This window comes from Heliangelus exortis, chromosome Z (assembly GCF_036169615.1).
Source record: "Heliangelus exortis chromosome Z, bHelExo1.hap1, whole genome shotgun sequence".
NCBI lineage: Eukaryota > Metazoa > Chordata > Aves > Apodiformes > Trochilidae > Heliangelus > Heliangelus exortis.
Window position 1 is genome coordinate 65284743 of NC_092454.1, and position 24896 is coordinate 65309638.

Here is a 24896-nt window from a genome sequence, read left to right on the forward strand (position 1 = left end):
TGTAACAATTCCTGATATCCTGCAGCATCACCCTGAAGAAATTGCAGAAGTCAAGAGGTGATGCCAGTGTCTGCTTACAATTACTTGTTACTTCACTTTCTGGCAGCAGATGGGTTGGCTTGCCTAAGAGGGCTTACAGCAGCAGATCTGATCCCTGCTTCCTGCATATGACACCTCATGGCATGAGAGGAGTGATTACCTTTAGAAGGGCTGGAAACCAGTGGCAAGGAGAGAGTGCTCATGGTGCCAGCTAGCAGTGTTTCTGGAGTTATGGAAAATAGGCTGGGTGTCAGCACAAGCTTTCTCATTGAGACACAAGAAGTTTTTAAGTGCAATCCTGTTACTAAGGTCTGGGGAGATCTCAAAGCCCTGATTTCAGCATAGCTGTGAGGTGTCCTAGTGCTTGCAAGCCAAATGGGAGCATCTTTGTAAATTTAATGGAATATCTTTATGTCTCAGTCATTTGGCCGTGGGGAAAACAAATGCATTTATTTTATTTCTTCCCTGACAACACTTCTCAGAAGTGCTGTTGTGGGTTGGAACCACTGTATGTGCATTTCCCTCCACTTTTAGTGGCAAAATAATGAAACCAGCCTGGTTTTCTGCAGTTTTATTTGTTGTTCTTCAAACATGTGATGTCACTGGCCCCATTTAACCATTTTTGCCTGCTGCACTGGGTAGTTAAGCATCATAAATCAGAATTACAGAAGTCTCTTAATGCTCCTACGGATAACCTCTTAGTCTCTGGTAATGAGTGTTCCTTGCAAGGGGAATCTCATGGCAGTACTGTTAAATAAATGAAAATCATGTATGCCTTAGTCTGTTCTTTGAAATGCTTTTTTCCTGCAAATGTTCCACTGAGGATAGGTCAAAGGCTTTCATCTGCCTTATTAATTTTTAATTTTCCAAGTGTGGTGGTATTAGCATCTTTACAGCAAAGCAATAGGATATGATTAATTTAATGAAAAACTGCACCTACATAAGGAAAAAAATATTTTCTTTGTAAAGACACAACTGGCCATTTTATTTCAGATTCAGTGGTTTATCCCTTACAATATATCCTTCCAGACTCAAGTGGTATATTTTGCTGTCCATACTGGTAGGAGAGGGGGATTCCTGGCATCCTGTCTTTTCTTGTATTGAACTTGTATTTATCTGTAGGTGCCACAAAGATTTTCAAAGGATTTTTATGGTTTCATCTTCATCTTGTGCCAGGTATTTCTGGTACCTTTTTTTCTCCAGAGAATTTCCCCTTCTTGAGGGCTAATTTCAGTTGTACTAACATCAGTGGTAGTAGGATATTGAATAGCTGCTAAATTTCTAGAGTGCTCCTGTTGTCATGCTGAGATGGGTATAGGAAAGCTTTCAGCATGTGTCATGATAAAGGAGAAGCTATGGTTAAATAATTTTATTTTTTGCAGACAGGAATCCACCATCCCTGTCAGTCATGGCAAGCATTTGAGAAGGGTATTTTTCTCTGTGGCCTTGCAAGGGTATCACAGACTTTATGTCTTTGCCTTTCAAAGGATCAAAGGTTTCTAATTTTCCAAGAACTGCTTCTGTCTTGGGCTTCACATGGCCTACAGCAACATGATCTGCACATTTGGATAACTGACTGCTGCACTATGGAGCTTTAAGACAGACAGCTCCTCATTTTGAAAGTTGTAGGTACTTCAGGAAAGGTGGAATTAGCCAAAGAAAAATTGTGAAATTTTTTTTCAGAGTTGGAGGTCTTAGTATGCAAAACTTTTTCTAGAGGTAAATGTAGCATAGGTATTTTAACCAGCTAGTTTTTCAGTCATAGTGAGTATAAAAATTGAGAGCAGCTTGGAAATGTAAGAACAAGAGCTTGAGTTCCATGATCACAGGTCTAGGGAATTTAAAAGTAACTTTTAGACAGCAGCATGTTATGCAGAATCTGGGAGAAAGCCTGACATTTCAATGCACTGTGTGTGGTACTTTACATTTTTGCCATTATGGGTTGTGCAATCAAGGTTTAAAGTAGAACAAATTGCTTTGCACAAACATACAATTTTCAGTCCATTTCCTTGACCATTCAGTGGTGACACCACCACTCCATGAATATTAATGTTCCTCAAGCCTAGCTTTCCATGTGAGGTTACTGTAAAACAGTCCAGTCCCCAGTTGGTAGCAAACCATCCTTCTGCAGTTCAGAGGTGCTGCCTGCACTGCTCCATCAGTGCAGTTTGTCTGTCCACCCAAGAGAAGCAAAGCAGCAAAGTATCAGAGCCCCCTTGCTGAAATGAATGCTGAACAGTAGCAGGTTTCAAGAGCAGTGTTCTTTGTTTCCTTAAAGTAGAATAGAAATGCCATCAGAGTTTCCATGCAATCTTCCGTTTTGTTCCTTACATTTCCTTACATAAAGGATGCCCATTACTCTGTGTAAATGTTCATACTCTGGTATTTACACACCATTCTGGAAAACGAATACACCTTGATTGCTGGTGTAACACTTCCAAGCATTTCTACTGTCAGTGTCTCCAGGACTTTGTAATCATCTTGGTTACACGCCAGTTTCTGAGGAACAATGCAGACCTATGGGAAAATTCTTCTCTTGATTAGAACTTGATTAGTATAATTATTATGGATAGTTTTGTCACAATAAATTGGGGGGGTTTTGAGCATAATGATAAGACATTTTTTCCTAGAAAGAAAGAAAAAAAAAAAACCCCACAACAAAACAGAATCTGATGGTAAGTAAGTGAATGCAGATAGAGGTTTTGACCTCTTTTTATTATGAGTGAATGATCTTTGCAATATTCAGCTGAAGGCATTGCTTCATTTCATCTTATAGTTATGCAGAATGCATTATTCTGCATTGATTCCAGTGGGCTGGAGGCCTGTCCAGATGGTGGTGGCAAAGATGAGAGAGCGCCTGAGAAAACTCTCAGCACTGCCAAGTCCACCACTAAACCATGTCCCTCAGTACCACATCTACACATCATTTAAATATCTCCCGGGATATCTCTCTCTTCTTTGAGCAGCCTGTTCCAATGCCTGATGACTTTCGGGTGAAGAAGTTTTACTGTAAACCTCCCCTTGCACTAACTTGTTGTCATTTCCTCTTGTCCTCCCACTTGTTACTTGGGAGAAAAGATTGGCCCACAACGTCCTCTCAGGTAGCTGTAAAGAGCAATAAGGTCTCCTTCCCTCAGCCTCCTTTTCTCCGGGCTAAACAACCCCAGTTTCTTCAGACACTCGTTATAAATCCTCATGATTAGCCATGCTGCTGTTTTTACCATCAAAAAACTCTGCTTCCAAGGCAGGCATGGGTTAGGGTCACGGGTGCAGATGACAGCAGAAATACTGTGTCCTGGAGACGGTCAGAGGCAGACCTTGGTGACCACTTGCCTCCTAAGGTGTCTTATCAGTATGAACGTTGCTTTGTTCTTGCTGCCCAGGCTGAACTGTGGAGTGTCAGCTGTGCAGACTCAATATTTGTCCCTGTGGGCAGCAGGTAGGATGGCAGATCAATAACCCCCAGGCTAACCGTGAGGGACAGCTAAGGAATTAAGGAGCTAACAATGCCAAGTTAATCAATATGGGCCGTATTCTTAGAGACTGCAGAGAAGATGGAGACAAAGTATTCAAAGTACAAGAGGCAGCCCTGCAATAGGTGCGGGCTGCAAGAAGACAAACTGATTGGATTTTAGAAAATGTGTCAGTAGTCACCTGTGTTACTGCTTTACTACATTACACAGTATTACACCAGTGTAATGGCAGTAGTCAAATGCTGAAGCAGTGCCCTCCACGAGGGTGTGGGATCTCTGATCTTGGAGACATGGGCCACACAACTGTGCAGGGTCTGTGCTGAGCGTCTGGGGCCCTATGCCAGCTAAATACAGCCTGATTCAGTGCATCCACACTCTGTAATGCTCATGAAAATTTTCTGCTATTTAATTAATGACAGATTGTTGGAGCCTCTGTGTAGAGCCTGAAGAGCATCTCTCCTGACAGGCAGCTGCCTAGTGCAGCCCTGAGGTACTGCACTGTGATGCAAAAGGGAAGAAATGCTTTTGGCTCAATCCAAGCTAGTGCTGATGAAACTCCTTCTGGAGCACTTTGCAAAGGTCACCTTTTGGTGGACAGGCCTGCGAGTTTTGTGGAGTCATTTTGAAGCTGGCTGATTAGGGCTGAGAGGCTCATAAGCCTCCTCTGCCTGTATTCTCTGTTTTTAAGTGCTCAGCACATAGCTTGTCTTATAAGAAGTGCCTTCCTTATATCTCTTCCTCCCCTTGGCTGCTGTTTGAATGCTGCACACTTGGTTAATTTAGTTCTTGCTATTTGTGAAATTGAAAATACAGCCACACAAATCTTTACAGGGGATTCAGGAAATGTCACAATGACCCTGGGCTGAAACCTGTGCAGAACCAAGAGTAATGATGTCCCAATACCCAGGTTCAGTTTAGTTTGTTGCCAAAGCAAAAGCGGTCACCAAGGTCTGCCTCTGACTGTCTCCAGGACACAGTATTTCTGCTGTCATCTGCACCCGTGACCCTAACCCATGCCTGCCTTGGAAGCAGAGGTTTTTGATGGCAAAAACAGCAGCATTGCTAATCAGGAGGATTTACAAGGAGTGTAATATAAAGATTCCATATCCCTTTAAAAGCATCAATTACAATGTTTTGTTGATTTAATTGATAATTAAATTTAAAAACTGTTGGTCACCTGTGCAGCAGGATTGGTGGTAGTATTGAGTGCTCACATTGTGCTGAGAACTTGATAGGGGAACATCTGATATTTCACTGTCTAAAAATGTCAGCTCAGAAGTTGAAGGACTATTTATTAGTTCCAGATCTATCATGGACCAAAAGCTGTTGATGAGGAAAATGGGAGAAATCATTTATTGCCTCAGGAGGAGCATGTGCAGTAGACATTTTTGAGAACTGAATGTTGAAAAGCAAGTATGTGGTGGCACTGTCAGTAGTAGGAATGCAGGGCTAATTGAAGAAGTTTTCTCGACAGGTTGAGATCCACAGAGGTTGATATTGCTAATTAATCCTCAGGCTTTGGATCATCATCATAGTGTATTTACGTAATAGTAACATGAAAAGAAAAGCGAGCAAGTATGTCCAAGCAACATAAATTCACCGTAGCTGAGCTGCTTTTGCGTTCAGGAAAGTAAGAAAAAAATCACAGCCAAGGGCACTACCTTTGCTTCCCTATTACTTACATCACCTCAGACTGCAGATCACCCGTGTTTCCCGCCCTCAATATCCAGCACAATCTTCATGCCATTCCTACTGTCTTATTAAGCCAATATGATACAGCAGGTCATTAACTTTGCATTGTTTTCCCAAACAGCAATAAGTAGTTTGCTTGCTGTTTTTCTTTTTCCAGCTATATATATGTATCTATAATTAGATTTCAGATTTAGGACTGTACCAGTTCCTAGGGTGCTGATTCTGTTTTGGCAGACTTCAGAGATGCCTGAAGGAAAAAAAATGTGCCTTCATTCAATTTTGCATACCTAGATAAGTCATGAGAACTGGGTGGTCAGGCCCCCATCAAATTTTTGAAGAAAAATAAGGCTCACTTTCTAGAACCCAAATTAAATAAACAAGGAAAGAAAATCCTCAAATTCAGGCAACTAAATTCAGTGCCAGAGATAACACCATGAGAACAGTCTAGTTATGTTGAATTGTCTTACATCACCTCACAAATACAGCTCTGTAATTATACACCTAAACTCTATTAAACCAAAGGCACTATTAATTTAAAAATTAGCCTCTTGGTCTGTTATGCTACAGGAAATCTGGGATAACTCTGCTGAAATAAGGGCAATAGAATTAAACAGATTTGTAGCTTGACAAAATTTACTCCTAAATGTCGGTGGAACTAATCTATCCACATGGGAATTGTTAGAAGTATGCCAGACAGCTAAATTCATAGAAATAAAAATGAGACTTGAAGCAGGAAAATATTCAGTTAATTTCTGATGCAAAGGAACTCGTAACAGATGTACTGTTAAAGGGGGACTGTTGATATGTTTCATACTGAAGTCTCTCTTACTTGAAACACTTGGGTTTTTTAAGTCCCCCAGCCTATGTGTTCACAGAGTAGAATTTTCTCAGAGTATGCATTGTATCTCTATGTGTACGTACAGCCCCAGGCACAGAGAGCCAAATCTATTATTTCAAACTTCTGAGCATTATCATAATTCAAACAATAAATGGTTTGAAACAGTGTCACTTTTAAACTGTTTTAGTGCAGATCGTCTTTTTCTTAATTCCCAGCTCTGTAGTTAGTGAGCTGAGCTTATTGAACTGGTTGCCAATTCTGTTAAGAGCAGATGGAGCAAAACAGGATAAAGGCAATATTTCAGCACAGCTCCTGTGCTTTGGCTCCTACCCCCAGATGCCATTATCGACGTTCATTTTACTGTTCCACATCTCTCGCCATCAGCCCTTGGAATTATAAAGAGGTTGAGCACACTTGGCTTGAATGTCAATAATCAGTAAGATTGCTCCTCCGGCTTAATAAGGATAAATTGTTGCCCTCGGAATGACATACCATGCCAGCAGTCAGAGTGAACTAAGTCTAGTTCATTGTTATTTATACAACCTCTGGGTGTCTCTGTGCAGGTGTGTGCATGCACACACTTCTCTTACATGTTTCTCTGACCATTCCCCACAGATATTGGTTCCTTGCCTGTGTCTTATAATAAAATATCTTGAGTGTGTTTCATCTCAAGTGGTTATGTGCAGCCTTTCTGTGGGAGTGTGTATCCGAAAGACACTCTGCTGTGTAATGGTTTTTGTGAGCTGGAGCCAATCACCCATATTTTAGTGTTTGCTCATGTGATTTTTAACCTTTCGTTTCTTTCCCTTTCCTGGCAGATTTTTATTGGTGAGATATCCATGTATTTCATAAAGTCAACACGAGAAACTCTAATTATTCAAGAGAAAACCATTTTGACTGGAGAGTGCTGTTACCTGAACCCACTGCTTCGAAGAATTGTACGTTTTATAGGTAAGCACCCTGAGCACTGCAAGTTTACTCCCTGTTTGCTCCAAAACAGAATGAAACATCATAATAATCTACACCACAAAATTAATTAAGCTGTGAAATTTTTACAGGCATCTCCCACCTTGAATAGTCCCCCCAGGGATTTGCAAAGTAAGGTTCAATATGTGCCATTTCATGCTGTCTGGAGCTGTTTTATATCCTATTCTGCTGAGCTTAATGCTTCTTCTGGACCCGTGAAGAAAGGTTATGCCAATCAAATCCTTAATAATTCCGTCATTGCTAGTCTGTGTAAGCTATCCGTTTTAATTAGAAATTGGTCCTCACAAGCCCATTTCTCTGGCATTTTTCTTTTCAGCTCTGATTTTAATATCCATAGCTCTGCACATGATGTTCAGCTGAGCACAGTGTAAAAATCCTAGAGTCCACTTTAAAATAATGTTCTTATTTTTAATGTATTTGCTTTTTGTTGGTGCTTTCATTGAGTTAATTGCTGAGAAAAGAATTAAGAAGTTCTGACACTAAACTGTTTGGAGGTGGCTTTATATGATGCTTGCAAACTGCTGTGCCTTTTTCACACTGCTGATTACTGGATGAGACCTTTCTGAGGGGACCACCCATGGTTCTTTAGGAGCAGGAGGGGGAACAGAAGTGCAGTTTGCTGAGGCACTGGCCAAGGAGCTGGTTGTCTTCTCAGGGCTTCCCAGTTCACAGCCATTTAAGGCTGCTGAAACATCACCCTGAGTGCCAGGAGATAAGGGAAAGCTGGTTGCTCACTTAGCATTTCCCTGTAGCAGCAGTAAGAAGAGGGGAGCTCTGAACTGCACATGCAGGGGGCTCTAGCTTCCCACTTTAGTTGGTCATAGGGCATCCCAAATTCATTCATGGGACGGGGTGACTTGTCTTGCTGCTGGCATGGGCCAGGGGTAAATATGGCTCCCCCTGACGAAAGGGCCTCTGCCTGCAGGGCATCACAGCACCTCCCTCCCTGTATGCTCTTGGAGGGGAAACATCCTTACACACTGCATAGAGTTCTCTAGGGGAACTGCAGAGTTGCTCATACATGTATATCCTTGCCTGTGTCTTGTCTTCTGAACTTGAAGGCCACAAGTTACAGAGATGATTAAATAGCTTGGCTTCCAAGATACCCTAGCAAGCACTTTGGCTTGTTGCAAAGAGCTTTGCTGCCCATTTAATGTTGGTAAAAGTTCATTGAAATATCCACATCTGATTATTTCTTTTGGCCTAGATCTATTAGCAAGTCTGAGACTTAAGTGAGTATCTGCAAAAAAGGAGTAGTTGAATTCACTGGAATATCACCTTATGAGTCATTATGGTGAGGATTACCCAAAAGGATGAGAAAGGATGAGAAAAATCCTTTGATGTGTCTGGGTGCTCATCTGTCAGAAAGAAAATAACTCTGCTGCTTGACCCTGCAAAGAACATCATGAAGAGCTTTGGAGAGTTGCTATTCACAAATTTTAGAAAGGCAAATTGGCTGTTTCTCCCTCCTTGCCTGTATCTGGAGCTGTTGGCAAGAGATGGGTGTTAAAGAATAGTGGCCTAAATGTGCTTTCCACAAAGCAAGCAGAAAGTTACGGTCAGTATTCAGATTTTGTAAGGAAAGAGAAACAAGAAGGGAACTTGAAAGATAACCACCCTTGTTGTACTGTATCTATGGGGTCATTTGGATTTTGTCCCACCTCCTGTTTCTTCTTCATGTTTACATAATGGAAGGACTTTTTTGCACTTGGATTGGAGAACAAAGAATTAAGTATAACCAACAACCTGCAGCGCTCCTGGGATGTTGGCAAAGCCCCATCTGTATTTTCTCTGATTTTTCTTATCTTGCTTACCACTGTCTTAGCTTATTTTCTCCTTGTTTACCTCAAGCCTCAGCAGCACTCTGTTTCTAAGGTTGTCCCCTCCTGAGTTTCATGGGGACCTTGAATCATCAAATGGTTTGTGTTGGAAGGCACCATTAAGATAATCTAATTCTAATCCTATACCATGGGCAGAGACACCTCCCTCTACACCAGGTTGCTCAAGGCTCCATCCACCCTGGCCTTGAAGACTTCCAGGGAGGGGGTACCCACAATCTCTGTGTTTGTCTTAAGTCTCTTCCTGTCTCTTTGTCCACAGGAAGCAGAACCAAAATTTCTTCTTGCTTCCTGATCCAGGAACAAATTCTGCACATTGGCACTAAGTTGCTTTTTTTGGTGAGGGGCTGCTTCAGGGCACATCAGGTCCTTTACTGCAGCTTAGATTGGCAAAACCTGTTCTATTCCCTGTATTTAGAAGATAATTTATCAGTGAAAAAAAGCTGGCTTAGATTGAAAACATCAGAATTTGGTATATGTTGCAATTTGTTTCATCTTTATCTTTTATAGCTGCTTCCACAGACATTTATTTGAAGATTTTCAGGTCAAACAAGCATTCAATTGCTTAGGAACAGTTTTTTTCTGTATAAAATAGTGGTGCATCACTGGTATTCTTCAGTCTCAGAAACTCCCCTCCCTCCTCTCCCCAGCTCTTGCAGCACTTTAATTTCAAAATTCTGCTGCTAAAATTCACCATTTATGTGCTGGATCCTCAGGAAAGCAGGGGATAAGAGTGGCTGTTTCCTGGGCCTCTGCCTTTTGTCCCTGTCCCCCAACTTGAGTCTACAGACCTCTTATGTTTTTATTCACCCTGTCTTGTGGTAATTTCCAGCTCACTATTTTTTGTTAGCAACTTGTAATCTTGAATTTGCTTTCATGTTCTATTTCATCATTTGTATTGCAAATAGAGGCTATAACTTTTTTTACATTATTTAGTGAATGATTTCAGCTAAAGATTTAGTCTACTTATGTACAGCTGCCCTGATACACACAGGATCAAGGATTCAGACCTCACTGACTCGGTTTGGCCAGGTGACTGAAGCATGCACTGTGTTTCAGTTCATTGTATTCAGTTTCTAATATGTGTGATTAGGTTGGACACCTGCAAAGCCCTGATGACAGGCAAGTATCCCCTCTCTAGTTCAGATATTTAGAAATGCAAAGTGCTTCATGACTTAGTTACCAGCTTTACTTCAGACCTGCATAATTTGCAGTTAACAAATGGCACAGATTGGCTTCTGCTGACAGCTTAATCTAAAGCAGGGTGACATCTCACAGTGGGAAGCTAAATAATGAAATTAGGGCTTTATTTCAGCAAATTAAGGTTTTAGTGCAGCAAATAAAGGTTTACAAGATTTATACACAGACTGAGTTTGTTTTAATAGGATAGCCATACCCCCAGAGCTCTGATGCCAGCTCCCTAGGCAGATGCAGGACACAGTTTGCCTCACCTTATCCTCCTGTCTGCCTGGGACCTGAACCTCACTGTGAAACAGCACACATTCATTCTGTCAACAACTGGTTGCCTTTCAGCAGGAGTCAAGCTGTATTTGGGTGTGAAGCCTCCAACCTACACTGCTGCTGTGTCTTAGATTATTGTAGGGTGTCCCATCTTACCTCTGAAGAACCTCTAGGAGAAGAAGCAGGTCCCTGTGTTGGGAAAACTTACTGTTCTCTTCCATGGCTGGCTCTGAGCTGGCTGTTGTCTGCATGGAAGCTGACAGTTCTGAAGCAGTAAGGGAGAAAGAAATCCTTTGTGTTTGAGGAGAGGAGTCTGGAGGCTCCAGAGTACCTTTGCACTGGGAACTGAATTTCTTCTTTCCTGCCCAGACCACATGCCTTCATTTATCTGAGGGAAGAGCATCCAGGCTGAACAATGGAAGGTGAAGTGGACAGATACCAGGCACAGTAGACACCTGGAGCAGTGAGCTTTGCAAGATCCTCACTGGGACATCAAAGCTGGCCCTGGGGATCATATTCTGAGTGATGGGAAGAAGCTTGGTGTTGAGCTTATTCCTGGTGCTATGGCAACAGGCAATAAATTTCCCCCATCTCTCCAGCTGTAAAATGGATTAATGATCAAGATCTCCGTTAACGCATCCTTTAAGATATGATGGTGAAGGGTGGTTTAGCAGAGCCTGCATTACAGGGCTATAAACTTATGGTTTTATTGGATGCACAGGACTATCAGAGCAAAACCTTCAGAGATGGGCTGAGGATCAGTGTCCAAAGAGCCATGAGTCTTTCCAGACACTCCCTCCATTGAAACTGTAATCTTATTTAAAAAAAGATACTAAAAGGAATTGGGAGAGTATGACAGCATGTGTAATATGAGCATTTTCTAAGCAAATTAAATGGTGTGTGACAAATACAGATAATTTGCTGAGCACTGGGAAAGACAGGAGTGCCTAAATAAATGCACTTGGTAGAGGGCATGACAGTGTTACCGAAGACCACAGCTTCTGATGTCTCATGAGCCCCATTGTTTCTTTTGTCACTTTGCTAAAGGGTTTCTTTTTTTTTCTCTAATAAGGCCTTCCAACACCTTGCTCTCATTTCCACTCACTGGCCTCTCACTTCCCTCTTCCTAATGTCTTTTCAGCTGCTCTTCTACAGCTCCCTGGGTTTTTTTGTTGCTGGGTTGTTTTTAGTTTCTAGTTTGTTTTTTGCTTTTTTTCCCTGCTGTTTTGTTTCAAATCAGTGGCATTTTAAATATCTGTAAAAGTGAGAGTTTCCATGGAGTCAACAAGCAGCTGCAGTCTCTGATGTTAGAGAGATTCAGGGTGGGAGAGAGCTCAGGCACAAGCTGCAGGAAGAAGAGAGGGCTCTACTGAGGTTTCAGTGAGTGAGGAAAGCTAAATTCTTCTTCAGGGCAGACATATCTATTAGCAAAAGCAGTAAACAGAGCAGGAGGTGGCAACATAGATAAGCAGCCACACAGGAAGCTCAGTGGGAGAAAGAGAGAGTAGCACATGAGTGAGAGCCCAGAGATTATGGATTTTTTTCTTGGAGTAGTTCCTGGTGGCAATATAGGGGGAGGTGTAAGTGGAAAGATTAAAACTGAAACTTTCAAAATTGAAACTGCTGAAGATTTAGATTCTTTACCAAGGCACGTGCTGGTTCAGGTGAGATGGAGCTGGGAAGATTTAAGGTCATGTTGTTTGTCTTCAGCGTTTATGAGCAGGACTTCCCTTTTTTGCTCTTTTTTTTGTTTGGACGTTTAGTTTGTCCAAGGTCTTTTTCACTGGAGGTACTGTTATGTTCATTTCTGATCCTCACTTCCTTCTTCTTGGACTCTAAAGAGTGTAGCAGGGAGTACAACCCACCCTCAATCTCTGGATTAGTTTAGTCTCTCACAGTTACATCCTACTTACGTGTTAGTCTTCTCCTCTTTCTGACTGCTCCTACTCACACAAACACAACTGAGAGCTAGGACAGTGACATAAAGTCTGAAAGCCTTCCCAGAAGTAGCTTCTGCTCCATCTTGAAGGCCTGGATGAGTAGTGTCTTTATGTAAATGAAATTAACCTCTTGTCTGTCTCCTCTGCTTGCACCCAACTGAAGAGGTTGGGTTTTCTTCCCATGTGGCTTGCACTGTTGACATCTTTTCTCAGCATGTGCCAAGTTCTGGACTACTGTTCACTCCTAGGTTTTCTAGGCCAGAGCAGGCACAGGAGATAAACTACTTGCTCATTAGTAGGAAGGCATCACTTCCCATTGCCCCTGAGCATCGAAATTTAGAAGAGGTACATGTCCTCCTGTTCTCTCTCCGTAGCATCATGTCACAGACTGCAGCCAGACAGCCCTACAGACCTTGCCCCAGCTTCCCTTCCCACAAAGTCTGTCAGCAGCAATCTGCTTGGCTCTAAAAACCTGTCAATCATGTTCCTGCATTCCCTTGCTCTGGTCAGCAAGCTTAGCTGCTGCAGGTCACTGAACAAATCCATTGCACGGATTGGTTCCCGAGGTACAAAAGCCATCAGGGGACTCTCCACCACTAGGCGGGCTCACTGGCATTGCAGCCTTTAAAATCAATTACAGCCAACCCTGTCCCAGAATCTCCAGAGAGAGAACATGGTGTGTAATCAGACTGCACAGGCTGGGTTCCTGCTCAACAAATGCATTCTGCTGTGATTTTCGGTCTGTCAGGACTGCATGAGGGGATTGCAGTGATCAATACTCATCTCCCTTGGAGCATCAAAAAGGTTTTAGTTGTGGCTTGTTCTTTTCTGCAGGGGACTGCAGCCCCTGGGACCTGGGTCTGGGACAGCACTTCCAGTGCTACCAAATATTGAGAAACTTAAGGGTTTTTGAGAAAAACACTGGGCCATCTTTGTACCTGAAATAACTTTGCAGAGCCCAGGAGCTGTTCCTGAAATATCTCAGTTCTTGGTTTATACTTGTGAGGTGAAGACCATGGGTCAGACATCAGTGTTTGCCTGGCTCTTGCATTTCCTCTTAAGTATTGCAAAGGGCTGGGGAAAAAATATTCTCTGCATTCCCTGTGATTTGCACAGCATATAAAAAAGATGCAATTTAAACCAAGCTGGGGGAAAAAAGAAAAAAATTTTTGGCCAAAGAACAGTATATAAATAACATTAGTCTCTGGGTTAACTTGCTTTATTCACCAGGCTGGAGAGATCCTTACTGCCTTTTTTGTTTGCTTATGCACTGCTGAATGTAGATGAAGAGTTCTGCGGGCTGTGGAAAGCCATGGGTTTAAAGTACTAGCAGAAGGACAGAGAAAATATGGGAGCGATGTCAATACTCTCTCCATTTCCCTTTTAAACACAGATGTTTGGCACAATAAATGGGGGAAGATTGTCGTGCCAGGGAAAGGACAGGGCCAGCCCTGCAGTTTAGAACCAGAGAAAGGCTGCATTATTTTCTTTTTCTATTGGATTTCGGTTTAATTTTTGGTGTTTTTCTTTCACCCAGTACAGATAAGTTGTTATAACCTTACAGGTGTCAACTGTTACAATTTTATCACAGCTCTGCTGTTTTCCCTGGAGAGCAAACTCTTTGTCATATTTCTATACATGGCAATCTCAGCTAATTTATATTTTAAATTACTTTTGCTTACGGAATTAAAGGAGAGAGAGAAAGCAAAAACACTTGACCTTAACGTTCTCACATGAGAAGTACTTATTTGTTCTAATATTTTCTGATACTATAATCCCCCTTAATGATAGGAAGGAGGAAAGGGCAGACAGTTTAGTCTTTTGAAACGTTTGAATTTGACATTTCTGAAAACCTGCTGTTCTGTTCCTTTTGTTCATAACTGGTACATTCAAGGAAGAAGTACCCATTTATGTTCATAGCAGCTGCAGCAGGTGTTAATAACAATCATGGGTAGTCAGTGGAGGATGTGACAACTGTAGTATCATGGAATAGAACTGTTTTGGTTGGAAGACCTTTAAAATCATCAAGTCCAACAGTCATGTCCAGTACTGCCAAATTCTCCACTAAACCATGTCCTTCAGCACTGTATCTACAAGGCTTCTAAATCCCTCCAGAATCATAGAATCACAGAATCATAGAATTGGCTGGGTTGGAAGGGACCTCAGAGATCATCAAGTCCAACCCTTGATCCACTACCACTGCAGTTCCCAGCCCATGGCACTGAGTGCCACATCCAGTCTCTTTTTAAATATCTCCAGGGACGGAGAATCCACCACTTCCCGGGACAGCCCATTCCAATGCTTGATCACCCTCTCAGTAAAGAAATCCTTTCTAATGTCCAACCTAAACCTCCCCCGGCACAACTTGAGACCGTGCCCTCTTGTCTTGCTGAGAGTTGCCTGGGAAAAGAGACCAACCCCCACCTGGCTACAACCTCCTTTCAGGGAGTTGTAGAGAGTGATGAGGTCTCCTCTGAGCCTCCCCTTCTCCAGGCTGAACAGCCCCAGCTCCCTCAGCCTCTCGTCATAGGATCCAGGGATGGTGAATTAGCATAACAATCCTGGAAATATTCCTCGGTTCAGGTGAATGCTTCCTGCTGAAGAATTTGTGGGTATGTGCTCCCAGTGACATGAGCTGAACCACAGCTGCGTGGGTGTTGACAAAGGACTTACCAAATACTGCTAGATTGGGATCTTAGTTTTTCAGCAGCAGGATGGTGAACAGTCAAAATGCAAAAGGTCCTTAACACTAGATAGTCATATTAAGATAAGTACAGTATTATGTCTCATCTCTAGGCTGCTCTGTCAGGTTCAGAGCTGTTATATACTCTGCTGAAGTCAGTGGTGTTTTTTTCTGGGTAGTGACTGCTGGGTTTGATCCCCCACCTCTTACCATGTTTATGAAACCTGTTTGAATAATCATTATGTTTAACCTTTTTTCACAGGAGTGTTTGCATTTGGACTTTTTGCCACTGATATATTTGTAAACGCTGGCCAGGTTGTGACTGGGAACTTGACTCCCTACTTCCTGACTGTGTGCAAGCCCAACTACACTGGAAATGACTGTCGGGCCCCCCAACAGTTCATCAACAATGGCAACATCTGCACAGGGGATGTGGAGGTGATTGACCAGGCAAGGAGATCCTTCCCATCCAAACATGCTGCTCTGAGCATCTACTCAGCTTTGTATGCCACGGTGAGTGCCAGTGGTGGCAGCTGACTCATGAGATGTTCTTATATGTGCACATGGATGGGGCCATTTCTCCTACAGTTTTGTTTTCGTTTTGGTTCTTTTTTAATGAGGGTTGTTTCGGGGAGGGGTTTCTTCTTTATCTGTAGGGGAAAACACCCCTCCCTCTCTATTTTACCAAACACAGTATAAGCAAATCAAATGCTTGCTGGTTTAGAGGCACTTAAGGATGTGCTGGCATGAGGCCTAATCTTGCCTTTGCTGTTGATTTTTTTAATATTCATTAAAAGTCCTCTTCTCCCTACGCTTGCCACAAAAATATTATAATGAAGTTGATGCTGAAACAGCTTCTGGATCACTAATATTTCTTTTGTTCACATGCCATGAGTTGTTGAACATCTAAAATATAAATTGTGCCATTTCAGTGGGATGCTGGATTTTACTCCCCTTTTTCAGAATCTGAATTCCGTACTTAAAGAAGGTTGTCAGGGGCAGAATTTTGCTGTTACCTTTGAGAAGTGGACCCCAGTTGACATCCTGAGAAGGTGACATAACTGTACTGTCAGGAAGGAATTTGTCTGCCTTTAAAAGTCCGATGAAACAGATCCTAGTGGGACAGTCTAACAAAGGCTGCTCCCCTGTGTCCTCTGGCTAAAGTTTCTGTAATGTTTAAAAAACAGACCTGAGGAACTTCTTCCGAAAGTGGGAAACCTTAGTGGTTTTGCCATTAAGACCCAAGGACTTATCACAGTTCTGATCTAAAAATGATTTAAGTAGGTCCAATAGCTTGAGTCAAATGACTGCAGAGACTGCCTCTAGGTCATCAGGATTTGTGAAAAAACTTAAACCTAACAAAGACAATGTATTTACTGAATATTTTACCCTAATCTTTGTAGAGGGTGAATAAAACAGTACATTTTTACTATAAAATGAAGAAACCACCCTTATTCAAGAACCTCTTTCAATATCCATCTGTTTGCATAGAATGTTGCATGAATAATGACAGACGTTTAAACTAGTAACTCATTTGATCATGATTTGTTGGGAAGTGTTTGGAAAGCCCATTTTGCATGCATTACTTCTAAACAATAAACAACCATGTATGAAATATTATTATAAATAAACTCAATGTTGTTGTAGTATCTGTTTTCATCATGGTAAACTCTTGACTAGAAGTTCTAGGATCAGTACAGTCCTGGTTCTGCCCTTAAGCTGGTTACATCCTTTCATGAACTTTCCCTGCCCAACCTCTCTTGTTTCCTAGGAAGGAAGGTCTTCTATGAGCAGGCTCATTCCTACAATTTAAGGGGAATAATGCTTTTCTTTCCTGAGCTTCAGTCCCCCATAGTTCAGCATTTCCAAGACCTGATTGAGAGTACCTTCTGATGGGCCTGTGCTTCTGCCCACATAGGAGATGTGCAACCAGTTCATGGAGTTATTTCTGAACTGCAAGGTCATAAAAGTTTGCCCTTAAGGGGTTTCATCCTAGAGTACAGTTTCAGCCCAGTTCTCTGCCAGGAGACAGCTGAAGGTGTTGTCACTTGTCTTTTCCCTGCCTGTCAGCTAGGATTAACATGAACATTGTACAAGAAAGGCAATGTTCAGATCTAGTTTTGCTGAAAAATTCTGCTGTGCACATTTGCTTCTTTTTGAGAAGTGTCTTGAAGATTCTAATGAGTGTGGGCTGCTGAACATAAAAGACAGGGCATTTGGTTAGAAATAGTATTTTGCATAAAGCCGAAGATCTCAGCACAGAGAAAGAAAAATAAAACAGGTGGAGCATGAGGAGACAGGAGACTGGAATCAGAACATAAATTGTTTTTCATTGTTGAAATGTCAGTTGAGGCCTGGGAGTCCCCTCCATGACTGAACCTCAAGTACCCTCTGTAGGTGTCTGTACTGGTCTGACCATTAGTCTGTTTGTGACAGCATTCCCACTGAGATTGGTTTGGCTTTCTGTTTTCTTCTTTTTTATATAATCTGGGTTTTGTATTTAATCAGACTTTTTCTCGTCACCTGCCAAAGTTGGGGAGCACCCAAATCATCAATCTCTCTGCAGGCAGAGAGAAAACTCAGAGAAGACAGTTGAGACCCCTAACTTCCAGACTTATGCAAAAATTAGAGTGAGATTTGCAGAAGTTTTTCAGTCTCCCAGAGGTACGCTGCTGTACAGTTAGAAAGATATGCATCTGAATACCTTTCCCATGGGAAAGCAATAGGCTTGAAGTACTCTTTAATTTATTAACATTTCTGGTGGGGAAAAAAATTAAAAAAAAAAATTTAAAAAAGAAAGAAAATAACAAAGAAACTTAAAAAAAAACAGATGATAAAATCATGAGCTGCATTCTGATATCCCTGTTACTCTATCTCTAAACAACTGTTACCCTGTAAGAAAAGCCACGGAAGACCCAATGACTTAAGACATTTAACAGATGGTAGTGTTCAGCCAGACAATGGAAAATTAAAGTATTTGATGAGCATCACCGAAGGACCTTTTATTGTAGAGAGAAGAGAGATATCCTTGATGATCCTACAGTTTGCCTTGGAAGTGTAATCAAGGAGAATTGTTTTACAATCACAACAGGGTCGCTTTGGTTGAAGTATGCAACTAATCACCCTTATTGAATATTTACTAATGTTTTTAGGATTCTTCAGCTAAGGTCTTGCCTGGCATCATCCACAAGTAATGCTTTCTCTCGTCTCCATCTCTCTTGAAGACTCGACCTCGTCACGCTGTATCACAGCCTGGCATTGTTTATGCCTGGGTGTATTACTTCTTACTAGATTAGAGTCATACCATATAGCTGGACATGAAACTTCCAATTTCCCAGCTTGCAAAATTCTGAATAGCAGAGAACACTACAGGAAAGCCCATCTGCAATCCAGGTCATTGTGACTCTGCCAGCAATTTCATCATAGCCGCATTAAATAAAATTCAAGGCCAGAGGCTGTACTGAATGTTCAGAAGACTGCACCAGGTTCTGCAGTAAACACTATTGTCAAAGGCTCTGCTTCTCTCTTACTGCAGAAATCTCTGGCAAAGGTCTGTAGAGCTTATAAGACACAGCATTTTCTGATATTGGTATGAAATTGTAAACTTTCCGATGAAAATAAACTATAACAAATCTCCCTGCTTCCTGCTGAAAGGACAAGAGAACCTTCGTATACTTTGCTTTATCATTGTAGATACATCATACATTCTAATTATATTTAAGCATAAATTTGCATATTTGCAAACAAAAATGCCTTCTTGACTGTCTGTGCTTTTGTCTGTCTGAAGAAGATGGAGAAGAATCACACACAGGATGAATGCTTCTATCACACATTGCACATTGCTAAATGCACTGCTTGAGTGCAATGATAAGAGGAGAGCAAAGAAACTGGATAGATAACTTATATAGTTAAAGCATATGTATTTTAACTTTTTAAAATATGATTTATTCTATTTTTAAACGTTCTTCTACTCACTTCTTCCCTCTCCTGGTTTTGACGTGTAGTTTTTTTAGTAAGTTTACCCTTAAACAGGATTGTGGAAAAATTTCAAAAGGATCTCCTATGTATAGGAAATCAAAGAGTAAACACATTGTAAGTATCTTTAAAAATACCTTGGCTTTAGGGACTAGGACAATATAGATCAAACTGTAATGATGAGGAAGTCTGAGCAGAATGGAGAAGTTCCCCCAGTTATTTCTGAGCTCAGTGTGTGATTTATGGTTGAACTGGAGCATAGTTTCTAGAAAAACAGTTTGTCTTGTTTTATACCCTGCTCATGAGGGTTTAACAGATTCCCTTTGGCAAACTGTTTATGATTAAATTATGATTAAATTTATGTTTTCCTGCTGATGCATGGAACTTCAGATACATTAGATCCTTTCCATGTATAATAAGGAGCACTCTCCCACACACATAAGCCAAAGATCCAGCTTCATCTCAGACCTGTAAGAACACAAGCACCTGTGGGTTGTTCTCTGTAGCTGGGGTTTGCAGCTGTGTCAGCAGGACTGCATTCTTATTTCAAGGAGGTGATGCTTCTCCTTTTGATGCTGTAAACCACACTAGTGCTTTGGTGGGGAACAGGAAAGCAATCCAGCTCCCTATTGCTCCTTTGAATTGGCTTCTGCTAAAAAAAATGCATGGGGTGGAAAGGTGGGTGTCAATTAATAACACAGTGTTTTCAAAGAAGAATGTTAATATCGTTCTTGGTGGTGGTCTAGAGGGGCTCAGCCAACCAGCAGGACCTGGTCAGGATTGGTGCCTGGGACTCAGGTAGGAGCTGCCAAGTTCAGACATATGCTGCAGTCAGGTATTAGGCTGGAAAAATAAAACAGGCAGGAATGTCTCAAGCAGCTTTGACCCATTCACAGTGCTGTTACACAGCACAATGTCCCAGTCCGTGAACTGAATTCACCTTTAAATTATTTGCTCAGCAGCACATGTAAGGACAGAAGAGTTCCCCTCTCTGGGCAAAGATCTGGAAAATTTATCTGCTAGAAATCGAGTACTGCACATTCTTCACAAGGTGAAAGTATAATTTTGCCTCAGTGCTGACAATCAGATCTGACTTCCCAGGTCCATTTCCCTGGCACGTCCAACTCCTTGCCAGATGTGGCTGCAGCATCTCTTCCCTTCTAGAGTTAAGTATCATAATGGTATTTAGGGCAAAAATCTGTAACACCATCCAGTGGGGAGAACCAGCTGTAGGGACATGTGATGGGCCAGTCATGGAAAAAATGTATAGACAGGAACAAAGCTGAAGTTAAAAATACAATACAGCAGAATAAGGGAATGTATGAAAGGCAATGAGCAGAGTGACTTTGAGAATGTATTTAATTTCTGTTTCTTGGTCCCCAAATTGTGTGCCAGACCACAGTGACCTGGCTCATGAAGAAAGTGACAGGCATTAAAATAAAGTAAAATTGCCCATAATTGCTAAATAGATCGCGCAATGCAAAGCAAGCTGTGCTGGCAGCTGTGATTGGAAGCACGAAGTCACAAACCTTCTTCCTTCACCACAGGCACAGCAAAATCTTGAGGCAGCTCTACTCAAGCCAGGTCATTGTGGTCTCAACCACAGGCAGTGGTGTGAGCCAGCACAGTGGCTGCTTTTCAGCTTGTGCTTTTCTTTTAGCAGAACCCAACGGGAACTCCTTTGGTGCTGTAGCAGCAACAAAGGAGAACAACTCCTGGGTTTCCACCATCCTGCAGAGTCCCCACTCTCATTTCAGTGCTGCCCAGAAATTACACCATCCCAGAGAAGGATGAGGTTTGACCTGGAGATGGCATAATCACATATCCCAGTTGTGGCCTTATTGCAGGTGTGATTAAAACAATAAGGATCTTCTCTAGAGACCTTTGTCCAGAAGACTTAACAGAACCATATTTCCATTTCTGATTGCTGAAAAATTGTCAAGAATGGAAATTTGTTCAGCTCTGGTGATTTTACTTACTTCTACAACACCAGAATATATTTTTCTTTACAGATAAACCAGCATATTTTGATATTAAACCTGGAAGACACACTTCCATAGTTTGTAATGTTTCTGTTCCCCAGCAGAACAGGTGTTTGTACTTTCACTGCATTGGATGTGAACTACATGAATCAGGTTCATTGACCATTGATTGCTAATAAGAAACCAATAAATTTTTTCAAATGAATCTTCCTCATTCTGTTGTGTATGAGAGGCCATGTGTCATCTTGAGACATTTCTGGCAAATGTATTTGCTTCGCTTGTCAAAGCTTTAGAGATCATGAAGGCATCCATACTTCCTTTCTGAAAAGGATTCTATTGACTTGTTTTGGTATCAGATTTCATTTGCCTGATCTCTGTAATTTTGTGGCTCTGTAATTATCACTGGCTGTTAATTTAGACCCACACGGTTTTACTCTCTCTGTCAAAGTGCATTTAAAATAAAATACAAACTACCAAAAACATTGGGGGTTCATTAAAAATATTCAGAGCACAGTGAAACTTAATGCTCTGAAATTAATTCAGGATCAACTTTGTTTTGAAAAAAGTATCTCTCATAGTCTGTGTTCCATGTCATCTTGCAGAGAGGATGTCTGGAATGGTTTCTCATAATGTGCTGTTTCTTAAACTTAACACCACTTGGATGGTGGAGCACCTGGCTCATATTGATGCTAGGCATTCCATCAAGTGCACATTACAGTTTCTGCAGGAGGATGAACATAAATTCTTGACTCCCTCTGCAAACACTGAGTCACATACTCTCAGTGCACATTTGCCAGCATATGAGCAAGTGCTCTCACCAGTCAGTAAAGCTGTGCCTGTACAGTCCAGTGTGTAAATGCAGTTGATAGGATAGATATTTGACATCCTGAAAGAATATTTAACAGTATCAGGTTTATTGTCTTACAAGTGTTCTCTGAGTTACCTTAAACCTCTTCCTTTCACAGTGTGTTTTTTTTTTTTTTAATGAGCTGGGTTTTGTCACATTCTTGCTGATTCAGGATTTGTCTGTGTGGAGAAAGATGAATCTACGGCAGAGCACCATTTAATCTTTGTCCTGCCCTTTGTTTCAGATGTACATCACAAGCACAATTAAGACGAAGAGTAGCAGGCTGGCCAAACCTGTGCTGTGTCTGGGCACCCTGTGTGCTGCCTTCCTCACCGGGCTAAACCGAGTTTCTGAGTACCGAAACCACTGTTCGGATGTGATTGCAGGCTTCGTCTTGGGGAGTGCTGTAGCTTTGTTTCTGGTAAGCCTATCAGTCCTTCTGATAGTCCTTCTGTTCCTTTTAAAAATACGACCGTTAAAAAAACAAGTTACTAGTCTCTTGTGGCCTGTTGCAGCTGATGATTCCTGTTGCTAAGAACTAATTCTAGCACATCTAATTAAAGGAATCATCAGAGAGAAACTCAGCATGAAATGAGTTTGATACTAATTAATAAGACTAATATTTTTTTGCATTGTATATATTTCAAGATTATTTTAATTACTGTACATGTTCTTTCTTGTCCTGTCCTTTAAAACGCTTTAAAGGTGTTGCAGATTTTAACTACTGTCAAAAGGGTTTGAGACTTCTCTGAGACTCTGTGTTGCAAAGCCCCACTGTCTGTCTGCTTGATATCCTGCATAAGTTCACTAGATGGTTGTCTGGGGCTCTGAGCAGTTGTCCAGGTTCCCATTTTGTTCCAGACCATAGAACAAGTGCAGTAGGAAGGAAGGTCAGGACAAACTCCCTGGGAGACAAAACTGCCTCCCTTGGCAGCATCTGAGGTTAAGCTGAAATTGTTTACCAGCTTATAGGATAACCAGAGGTATTAATAGATATCAAAGGCCTTTCCATAGAATCCAGGAACAGCAACTTCAGGGCTCTTGGCCAGGTGGTTGAAGTATTTTGTCTGTTGAGTTATCTGTTTGACCCACACAGCAGTCAGGCTGATTTTCAGTATTACCAAGAAATGTGCCTGATTCCATTTAATCAGTAGACAAGAGGATGACCATGAGCCAGCAATGTGCCCTTGTGGCCAAGAAGGCCAATGGCATCCTGGGGTGCATTAGAAAGGGTGTGGTTAGTAGGTCAAGAGAGGTTCTCCTCCCCCTCTATTCTGCATTGGTGAGGCCACACCTGGAGTATTGTGTCCAGTTCTGGGCCCCTCAGTTCAAGAAGGACAGGGAAGTGCTTGAAAGAGTCCAGCGCAGAGCTACTAAGATGATTAAGGGAGTGGAACATCTCCCTTATGAGGAAAGGCTGAGGGAGCTGGGTCTCTTTAGTTTGGAGAAAAGGAGACTGAGGGGTGACCTCATCAATGTTTTCAAATATGTAAGGGGTGAGTGTCAGGGAGATGGAGTTAGGCTTTTCTCTATGGTGACCAGTGATAGGACAAGGGGTAATGGGTGTAAATTGGAGCATAGGAGGTTCAAGTTGAATATCAGAAAGAATTTTTTTACTGTAAGGGTGACAGAGCCCTGGAACAGGCTGCCCAGGGGGGTTGTGGAGTCTCCTTCACTGGAGACATTCAAAACCCGCCTGGACACGTTCCTAGGCGATGTACTCTAGGTGGCCCTGCTCTGGCAGGGGGGGTTGGACTAGATGATCTTTCGAGGTCCCTTCCAACCCCTAGGATTCTATGATTCTATGATTCTATGATTCTAATCAAAATAGGCTTCAAAACTGCCCACTGCAGAGCAACAGACACTTTTTCTCTGTGATCAGGTGGGGCTAGGTTTCAAAGATCCTTTAAATCTAGATTGCCCTGCCACTGACTTTTTTCCGTATTCTGTACTTGAAAAAAAACCAACCCCAAACCAAACTTTTACATATGCTTTATTCCTGTGTTCTCTTTAAATAAAATGATGTCCGCAATGTCTGACCTTGGCTTTTATGCAAGTGGTTTGCCTGATTCCCACTGGAAAAGGCAGTTTAAACTTTCAGCACAAGAGAAAGCCAAGTCACATATCTGGACAGGACAACCTGTGTGCTTCCAGTGCCCATTCCCACCAGTGGCAGCCCTCTCCCAGCCACATTTTTGCCCTGCAGACCATCTGCCACCCTACTCATGTGACAAGCCCAGTGGCTGAGTGGTGGAAGGCTCTCCTGGACCTTTAAGGGGTGAGGTGGGACATCCTAGTAATCTCCCTGACAGCAGGAGTGTCAGCTCCACTAGGTCTTTCCCACCATGTTCTCCAGCCCCATCCTGCCCTGGTGTGTTTGCTCTTGTCAGTATCACCATGTGGATGCAGCAAGTCAGGTCTTGCACAAGGGAAAGACTTGTAGGACAGACACCAGAGCAGCTGTGCTGGAAGTGTGCAGGAAAAATGCTAAAGGATCTTGATGCCATACAGATGTGAGATAGCCTCAGCCATCCAGTGAGCTGTTTTTACTCATTGGAAATGACAGCCAGGGTCTGAGGGGAATGTTTTGCTAATAGAATGCAACATCATGGTAGTCCACGGTTCTGTGATGATAAAGCAGGGATGGGCATTTCTGCTGTATAAAATGCAAAGAGGCTGAGAACAGCTGATCCCGTCAGACCAGAGGACAGATGAACCTATTTACCAAGGCATTTAACTGCTCTCAGCTATACCCATAAACACACCGTAGCCACAGGCTGAGATAGATGATGCCTTGAACCCAAAGTAAGGCAAAGTTCTTTGCAAAAAGCAGCAGTTTTGAGACCTTGGTGGTAATTCTTATGAGTGTTCCCTCTGGACAGAACATGCTGCCCTCAATTTTTTTCTTTCTCTGCATTACACAGGGGATATGTGTTGTCCATAACTTCAAGGGCATTCACGGAGCTCCTTCTAAACCGAAGCCTGAAGACCCACGAGGAATGCCGCTAATGGCTTTTCCGAGAGTTGAGAGTCCTCTGGAGACACTGAGTGCACAGGTACTTCAAATCCTCTCACCCAGACTATCACCAACCACATTTTCTACTACAGCAGAGGAAAAATTAATTGTATATGTAACTGCAT

At 42.0% G+C, this 24896-nt stretch overlaps 1 protein-coding gene across 3 annotated transcripts in view; it reads left to right on the forward strand.

Moving 5' to 3' along the window:
• Positions 1-24896, forward strand: part of PLPPR1 (phospholipid phosphatase related 1) — a 152971-nt gene that overhangs the window by 124904 nt on the left and 3171 nt on the right. For all 3 annotated transcript variants that reach the window (XM_071730822.1, XM_071730821.1, XM_071730823.1), the window contains 4 exons: positions 6861-6993; positions 15214-15464; positions 22000-22176; positions 24680-24811. In XM_071730822.1, the coding sequence (XP_071586923.1) occupies positions 6861-6993; positions 15214-15464; positions 22000-22176; positions 24680-24811 (693 nt within the window). The remainder of the gene's footprint in view (positions 1-6860; positions 6994-15213; positions 15465-21999; positions 22177-24679; positions 24812-24896) is intronic.